Genomic DNA, 10,000 nt, shown 5'->3' on the forward strand with positions numbered 1-10,000 from the left:
ATTTTGAGATTAATGAATGTAAGAGTAAAATCTTTGTTAGGTTGGGTTTTAATCAGTGCTGTATTTTTTCATTGTTTAGAATAAATTGTAAAGCATTTTTTCATATGTATTGATCATACTATTGTTTGGAAACAATCTTATATTACAGTGCGGCCATACCATCACAAATGCAGAGATCCTGAGCTCAACGCAGGAGCCAGTGCTTCCTATCATTGATCATCCTGCACTGCTCCCTCTTGTTCAAGATTATGTTCAGCAAAGGCAGCAGCAACTACTTCAGCAACAACAGCACCAGATGCAACAGCAGCAGCAAGAAGGCAGTCAGAAGCAATCAAGTGCAAGTGTGACAGCTCCAGTAGGAACTCAGACAAGTAGTGCTAATAATGTGGATGATGATGAGTTTGATGACTTTGTTGGCCCCCCGCCTGCTGCTGTTCCTACTCAGGTGACACCACTGAACCCCCCTCAAGGTGCAGGACTTCCACCTCTGCAAGCCAGTGTTGCACCACCAACAGGAGCTGCAGGGCCTCTTCCAGTCACAAACCATAAACCTTTGTTGCCAGCTGTTGACAAGATCAAAAGGATGAACCTTCCTGAATTAGGGTCCTCCCCAGAACAGTCTCCCAGTGTAAGCTTTGACCATTCCCATGATGATGACTTTGATGACTTTCAGAGTGCTACTGTCATGTCAACTCCTCTCTCTTCCATGACCTCCGTACCTGCACCTCAGCCTTTGTCGACTGCACCACCTGTGTCCTCCAACTTTTCATCTCCACCGCTACTGCAGCCAGAGAAGTCAGGTGAATCAGGAGATAAATATGCTGTCTTCAGAGAGCTAGAAGCCCCTGCACAAGATAGCAACATGGGCAGCTTACATCACCAGTCCAATGTAGAGGAGCCCAGCTTTGCGGATGAGAGTTTTGGGGATTTCTGTAGTAGCGAACCTGCCTCCCTGACAACTTCAGTCTTCCCTCCCATAGCACCTTCAGGTGGGAGTGGAGGTCCAGCCACCAACAACACAACTCCAGTGAGCTTTGAGGTGTTCAGCACACCCCCAGAAATGATACCAGAGACATCTTCAGGGACCATGGCAGATAACCACTTTGAGGCAGACTTTGGGGTCTTTGCAACAGCATCAATGCAGCCGACAGATAATTATGCTGATATCCACGAAGCCATGAAGCGGGTCGAAGCTGAGCAGAAGCTGAAGGAGGCCAGTAACTGGAGTGATCCCTTTGGGGAATTTGAAGAAGCTCCTTCTGCCTCCAGAGGGAAAGCCATGGCTGAATTTGGCTCAAAACCACGGCAGCTGAATGTGAGTTATGTGATGAGGATTTGATTGTCCAATTACCTTTTGATTAATATCTGAATTTCAAAGGCTCATGGTGTAAATTTAGGTAATTTTTAAAATAAAGGATTCCTGAAGAAAACTTTAAATAAAGAATTCTCTGAAAAACTTTCAACTTGTGATTAAACGCAAGATCAATTATGTAGAGGAGAATAATGTTAATTGATTAGGCCCTTGGGATATCAAAACTTATGATTTATTGATTTTTTAAATGTATTGTTAGCTTTACATTAGATTAACAAGTATGTTTTAAGAAAGTTAGTGTTGATATATTTTTTATTCATATGATCCATAACTTTTATTACATATTTTCTCAATATACCATCAAATGATAAAGGTAAGTACTGCTGAAGAAGAGGACGAAGATTTTGGTGACTTTATGGGGCCTGATGCAGGGATTGGTGATGTAGAAGGGCTCTCTGCCAACCATTCCTTCCCACGACTTACCGAGGCCCTGGGAGAAACTCAGTCTGTTGCCAGGTATTTTACATCCATTTCCTGTGTTTATTTTCTTTTATATATTTGTTCTTGCTTTATATATGTGTGTGTGGTTGTAGTCCTCACATATTCATGCTGTTCCTTGACTTTTCAGAAAGAGTAATAATGATGATGATAATAACAATAGTAATGTTAATGACAATTTTAATAGTAATTGAAATACTCATTTCACTAAAATTCAAGCATGGTAAGTGAGATTGGGTAGTAAGAGTAATTGGTTCCCTGTCAAGCCATGCATGTAACTGGTACCAATTTTGTTAAATTTCCTGTAGCAGTCTTTCTTTTCTTATTCATTGATTGTTTTACAGTTTGGAACTACCAGGCTTGGAGATGACTGTCGGTCTCCAGTCCTCCGAGTTCCCAGGGTCAGGGCAGTCCCCTGATTTGTTCTCTCAGGCAAGGTCAGTGCAGGGGAGGGTCATGTGGTTTAGTGCTGGTAGTGATAGTGTCCATAAGGGCCGGAAAAGAAGTTGCTTTATTGTGTAATTTACGCTTTTTATGTATCAATATATGCATTGTCTTTGCTTTGCATGTTTTAGGTAGAAATGTAAATGTCCAGAATTTATATGACATTTTTATGAAGATGTATGAAAGGTAGGAAGAGAGTGAGAGTGAGAGTGAGAGTGAGAGTGAGAGTGAGAGTGAGAGTGAGAGTGAGAGTGAGAGTGAGAGTGAGAGTGAGATTAAGATTAAGATTAAGATTAAGATTAAGATTAAGATTAAGATCAAGATTATGATTAAGAGTGAGAGTGAGAGTACGAGTGAGGGCGAGGGCGAGGGCGAGGGCGAGGGCGAGGGCGAGGGCGAGGGCGAGGGCGAGGGCGAGGGCAAAGCTAATGCTGCTGCTGATGATGATGGTGGTGGTGATGGTGATGGTGATGATGATGATGATGGTGATGATGGTGTTGGTGATCGTGGTGATAATGGTAATGATGATTGATGATGATCATGATGATGATGATTGATGATGGTGATCATGGTGATGATTGATGATGGTGATCATGGTGATGATTGATGATGATGATATCCAGACAAGTCTATTAAAATGTTTATCTTGGCAGGAACGAGACTTGTGTGGAGGACCAACTGCGCAGCCTCACCCTGGACTCTGGGATAGCTCAGGATGTGAACTCGGCCAGCAGTTCGAGTAAGTTGGATTTTTTAAAATTATTATTATTGTTAACTCTGTGTGTCTCTCTCTTTTGAGGTATTTTATTTGATTTCTATTAACACTCTATTTAATTTTAATTTTCCAGCTTCATATATGATGATAATAGAAAGAAAGTTTATTTACGAACTGTAATTACTATACAGATTAGGTGAGGTTTGGTACACAGGTTTTAAAGTTATAATTTAAAGTGTTGTAATTTTTTATTTGAATTTGCATATATTAAAGGACCAAATTTCATATATTTTTGGTAAATTGAAGAATATTGATTCAAAACAAAAGAGAGAGAGAGAGAGAGAGAGAGAGAGAGAGAGAGAGAGAGAGAGAGAGAGAGAGAGAGAGAGAGAGAGAGAGAGAGAGAGAGAGAGAGAGAGAGAGAGAGAGAGATTGATTGATTGATTGATTGATTGATTGATTGATTGATTGATTAAAAAATACATCTTGAAGGACAATAGAGATTTTCTATAAATTTTCCACCAACGTTCACACTTCCCCCTAGGGCACGCCATTGGAAATGGTGCCACGAGTCCCTCCGCTGCCCCAAGCAATGTCCTGGACTCCTTTGGCAGTGGGCTCGTGGACAAGTACAGCATCATAAGGGAGGAAGCAAGCAAGGTGAGTTGGCTTTGGGGTATAAGGGGCTTCTAAATGGAGAGTTTAGTTGTCTCTCTTTTTTTTTCATTTTTTTTTTTTTATCCTGTTTCTTTTGGATGTTCTGTGTGTGTGGCTCGAGTTCTAAGTGATGTTTTGGTTCTTGTTGCTGTAAATTGCTACACATATTCTCTTTCTGTTTTTTAGCAGTGTGAATGGATTGCTTTTTTTTTCATATACTGGTGGAATATTTAACATGATGTAAATAATGCACATATTCCAATGTGCCAATGGATTATCTTTGTTTATATGTTGATGGTAATGAACATGATATAAGTAATGAAAAGATTCTCTCATGTACTTGAGTAATGCAGAATACACCATACATTCTAATATTCGTACTCCATGTGGGAAAATTCCAGGGGAAATTTGAGATTGATGAAGTAAAAACTTTCTATTGCATTTTTGCAGTGTCAAGCAGAATTTACATGGTCCAATAAAACAGCATTCTTGCCTTTTTTTCCATCAAGCAAAAAGCTCTCCAGTCCTACAGGCATGCTTGTGTTCCTTTGTCCTAAGCAAGGTAGAAGGATCATCCTGATAGAGTTCTGATGGCATAACTCCTGCCATGATTAAGTAAAAACTCACGTCTTAATATCTCTCGGCCCAAGCAGAACTTGTATGACGAAGCACACACTGGGTCGTGGCAGCGGTGCCTGGAGGGAAGCATAAGGCTCATGGAGCAGGCAAGGGAAATCCTTACCAACCTGTCTGACCCAAAACTCAAAGCCCAGGTCTTGGCAACCAGTCAGATGCAGGATTATTTATCCAGTAAGTTTTTCCTCTTGAGTTTTGGTTGGTATTTAGTGTATTATGTTCTTTTACTTGCTGTTTATGTGAATTTCAATTTTGTTATTGTTATATAATTTTTTATAGCTTTATTTTTTTGATTCTTCATTATGTTTTTATTGATTTGTGTATTTTCAATTTTATCTCATTTATAATAACTTTTGTTTATTTGCATTATTTTCTCTCTCTAATGGTATTCTGTTGTTTAGTTTGTGAGACTTTGCTTGCATGTTTTGAGGAAAATGAGAAATATACTTCAAAGATATTGGAATTTGGTTAACATAGAGAATGAGACTGTAATGTCTCAGGATTGAATTTCACTTCAAGGACTTCAAAAGAATTTCAAGGCATGTAATACATCTTTTTCTTTTAAACCCCAACCACCACCACCACCACCACCACCACTACCATGCCAACCACCTCCCCCACCCCTAAAAGACCTTCAAGAGGTATGGTTCGTGTGTGAGCGGATTACCTCCTCCAGCCAACAGGTCACAACTAGCACGAAGGTAGACGAGCTGCTGACACAAGCCAAGAGTCTGTGGGAGGAAGTCAAGGGGTCTGTGGATGTCAGCATACCCAAGGTCAGTTATAGGAGTGTTGATGATTACTTCCTGTGGATTGGTCTGTTCTATTTATAGTATTTTAGCAAAGATCTGTGAGAATTATATGTAATTTTGATAATTCATGTATATATTTTTGGGATATCTTTATTTTTTTCCTTTTGATTTTTAGCATTTAAGAACTAGATATATCTATATGAATACACTGATTTCTATGCCAGTAAATTTTTAGTATTTAAGAAGATATCATGGAATGAAAACATTATTCCCACATGATTTCACTCTGTTGTGACTCACAGATGGAGGGCAGTGAAAAGGACAACCAGATGAGTGAGAGCGAAGTGTGCGGAGTCTGCCTGTCAGGGGGTGGGAGCAAGCTCACCTATGGAGGCCACTCGTACCACCCCCCTTGTGCCAATCTGTGGCTCAACTGCGTCGACCTCCTCCTCCCCTCGCTCACGCCTGTCACCCTGCTCTGATTGGCCTCAGGTGGGAAGGACGCAGGTGGCTACCGTGTGAATGATGGGCCTCAAGTTTATATATCGGTAGTTTTTTCTTTTCTTTTTGCTGTTTATTTCCCATGTGTTCATTCTGTCTGGCTTGTTGAATTTTGTTTAATTTTTCCCCTTCATTTTATATTTGTTTTATTTTTTTTAAATGTTTTTGCTCTTAATTTTTTTATTCTGTGGTCTACTTATTTCACTTTGTTTATGTATCTATCTGTCTGTCTCTCCTTTATTTATTTTTCCTTTCTTCATAGTCCAACGTACTTAAAGATACATGACATTTCTACTTTTGCACGAACTGACATGAACAAAAGCATTATTAGGCTTGCATTTCTTGTGTTAATTTTATGAAATAATTTGGGCCGAGAAGAAGAAACCAAATAACCTAGGCATTAATATAATAAAATGACTTAGGAAAAGCAGTGTATTGTAGGTTTATTTTGTGTACATATTTTATGTAAGGACTCAACTTTGTCTAGTCTTGTAGAATAACCACCCATGTATATCTGATATCCATGTCTGTTTCATTATATATATATATATATATATATATATATATATATATATATATATATATAAATATATAGGTATATATATAAATATATAGGTATATATATAAATATATAGGTATAAATATATAGGTATATATATATAGGTATATATATAAATATATAGGTATAAATATATATATATATATATATATATAGGTATAAATATATATATATATATATATAGGTATAAATATATATATATATATATATATAGGTATAAATATATATATATATATATAGGTATAAATATATATATATATATATATATATATATATATATATATATATATATATATATATATATATAGGTATAAATATATATATATATATATATATATATATATATATATATATATATATATATATATATATAGGTATATATATATATATAGGTATATATATATATATAGGTATATATATATATATAGGTATATATATATATATAGGTATATATATATATATATATATATATATATATATATATATATAGGTATATATATATATATATATATATATATATATATATATATATAGGTATATATATATATATATATATATATAGGTATATATATATATATATATATATATATATATATATATATATATATAGGTATATATATATATATATATATATATATATATATATATATATATATATATATATATATAGGTATATATATAGGTATATATATAGGTATATATATATATATATAGGTATATATATAGGTATATATATATATATATAGGTATATATATAGGTATATATATATATATATAGGTATATATATAGGTATATATATATATATATATATATATATATATATATATATATATATATATATATATATATATATATATAGGTATATATATAGGTATATATATAGGTATATATATAGGTATATATATATATATATATATATATATATATATATATATATATATATATATATATATATAGGTATATATATATATATATATATATAGGTATATATATATATATATATAGGTATATATATATATATATATATATAGGTATATATATATATATATATATAGGTATATATATATATATATATATATATATATATATATATATATATATATTATATATATATATGTATAAATATATGCTGTGTACTGTACATGTATGTATGATACTGTATCATTTTATAAAGTGGGAGTAAGTGCCTGTTTGTGTACATAAAAGTTACTGATATTCCTTCCCAGAGAGTTTGTTAGAGTATATGAAACAATTGTACATTCCATTTGTGAACTAAACACTGTGATCAGTTTTTTTTTCAACTTGTATAACTTATCATGGTTCACAGTGCACATAAATTTTATGTATCAGTCATTTTTTTCTCTCTCTTTTTTCAAACTTTGGAACCACTCCAAGGTGATATTGTATGGCTGGCATATGAAAGAAAAGATTATTTAAAAAAAAGGATTATTTTTTCCCCTCTATTTTTTCATATATTTATATATACTTCTTTGTAATGAAACTCTCTTGATTTTTCTTTTACTCTTATTTAATGTATAACTTACAATAAATTATATGAGAAATGTACAACCAGTACAAAATATATTAACTGTACACTAGTTCAAGCAACAAGAACAATAAAAAATATAGATCATGTAGCACCTCTTCGGAAATACTAACAACATTTGGGATGAGAACAGCAATTTGGCCATTAAAAAAATTACTTAAATCCTTAAAAAAAGAAAAAAAAAAAAAGAAAAAAAAAAAGAAAAAAAAAGAAAAAAAACAGTGGAGCAAATTAACTCCCTGTCTCTCATGCTGAATATTAAAAAGTTTAGAGAAATAAAGATGAGAAATAGATGGAGGAGAAGAAGAAGAAAAAAACTCAATTATCCTTCAACATGCAAATTGCTCATCTCACCAAATGTTATATTATAAGTAAAAGACACTTCATAATCGTCACCCTTTATACAGACATTGGAGGAAGAACTGATTCACTCGGTTTATAATCTAAGGCTTGTTTACTATCTGGAAATTGTCTTTAATATTGCTTTTTCACATGTGATGCGATACATTGTTCTCGTCTGTGGTTCAGTTTGTAAATATTTGATTCGTATTTTCTTTGTGGTTTAAGCATTATTTTCAAAGTGAAGAATCTGGCACTCAGTTTTTTGAATAAGGAAATGACTAACATGCCAGACTTTTTTTTTCTGTTTTTGCTTGATTTTCAAATCATTATTTTATCCAACAGTTAGAATGCCTTAACAGAAAACAAAAAATACATATATACATCTTAAAAAACATTTCCTCTTGATTCACACATTTTCATGAAAACCCTTACTGTTTATTGTAATATCTAAAAAAAGTAGAATACTTAATGTTATAAATGCTTCACTGCATATAAAGGCACTTAGGTAATCTGTGGATCTACAGGACACTGGGAATTATGGATTTTAGAGGTCAATATATCTGAAAACATGATAGAAAAAAAAAGAAAATCAGCGAAAATTGAGCAGTTCGTGTTTTCAGGACATGAAGATACAGGGTTTGTCATATTTTACTTTTATTTTTTTTATCATTTATTTTGTAAATATCTTTCATGTCATAAATAATGCATTTGGCTCTAAAGATATTAAATGCTCATCATCATCATCATCATCAACATTATGAATATATCATTGATTATAGATTCCATGGTAGAGACAAAAGACCATCACATCCTGTTATTCATTGTACATAACAGCAAATAATAATTTATACTCTCCATTCCCACAGAACTGCACTTTTAAAACCTCGTCTTCCCGAAAGTCCTTACGTCTGGTCAGTCTGTCTTAACCCAGGCTCTGATCCGCGTGCGTAAGATAATGTATCCATTTGAATGAAAAAAAGCACATTAGGACTAGAAAAAAGTTTAAAATGAGGTGACTATTCTCTCTTTGGTTCTTGTGGATCCTTCTTGTACTCGGCTTATGTTTACAATTGGCTTGGGAGGAGGAGAGGGGGGGGGGGGGGTTGTGCAAGTAATACTGCACGTAATACTCGTCATCTTGCAGGCCAGGTTGCAAGAACAAATAAGTGTGTAGGTCAGCCAAAGGAAGCCATATCTGGACTTTTAGCAAGGGATTTGTGGGGAGGATTCTTAAAGTGATGTACATGATCAAATCCTCCTATTCCTTTAACATTATATGTGAAAAACAATTGAACAGACTGACCTTGACACATAAGCTTAGTAATGCCAATCCATAGTGTTTTTTTTTCTTTTTCTTTTTTTAAACTGGAAAGTCAGATGAACCTGAGATCCATTCCTCTCCTCTGATTCTTGCACCTCAGGAACAGAAAATCCAAAGAAAAAAATATATAAACATTATATAACATACATATATAACAGTATATATATATACATATATAACTACATAAATATATATAGATACATATATAAGAATATATATATATACATATATAAGAATATATATATACAAATATATAAAACATATATATATATATATATAACAATATATATATAACATATATATAACAATATATATATATATATAACAATATATATATAAATAACAATATATATATATATATATATATATATATATATATATATATATATATATATATATGAGACACACACACACGCACGCACGCACGCACGCACGCACGCACGCACGCACGCACGCACGCACGCACGCACGCACGCACGCACGCACGCACGCACGCACGCACGCACGCACGCACGCACACACACACACACACACACACACACTCACACACACACTCACACACTCACACACATACTCACACACACTCACACACACACTCACACACACACTCACACACACACTCACACACACACTCACACACATACTCACACACATACACACATACTCACACACTCACACACATACTCACACACATACTCACACACATACTCACACAC

General features: G+C 33.7%; 1 protein-coding gene across 2 annotated transcripts in view; it reads left to right on the forward strand.

Moving 5' to 3' along the window:
* LOC125027335 (synergin gamma-like) overlaps positions 1-6,042 on the forward strand; it is a 16,706-nt gene extending 10,664 nt beyond the window's left edge. For both annotated transcript variants that reach the window (XM_047616357.1, XM_047616358.1), the window contains exons 7-14: positions 149-1,315; positions 1,686-1,828; positions 2,155-2,247; positions 2,908-2,993; positions 3,514-3,629; positions 4,280-4,436; positions 4,893-5,038; positions 5,317-6,042. In XM_047616357.1, coding sequence (XP_047472313.1) covers positions 149-1,315; positions 1,686-1,828; positions 2,155-2,247; positions 2,908-2,993; positions 3,514-3,629; positions 4,280-4,436; positions 4,893-5,038; positions 5,317-5,496 — 2,088 coding nt within the window. In that variant the 3' untranslated portion in view covers positions 5,497-6,042. The remainder of the gene's footprint in view (positions 1-148; positions 1,316-1,685; positions 1,829-2,154; positions 2,248-2,907; positions 2,994-3,513; positions 3,630-4,279; positions 4,437-4,892; positions 5,039-5,316) is intronic.
* The last annotated feature ends 3,958 nt before the right edge of the window (positions 6,043-10,000 follow it).

This window comes from Penaeus chinensis, chromosome 7 (assembly GCF_019202785.1).
Source record: "Penaeus chinensis breed Huanghai No. 1 chromosome 7, ASM1920278v2, whole genome shotgun sequence".
NCBI lineage: Eukaryota > Metazoa > Arthropoda > Malacostraca > Decapoda > Penaeidae > Penaeus > Penaeus chinensis.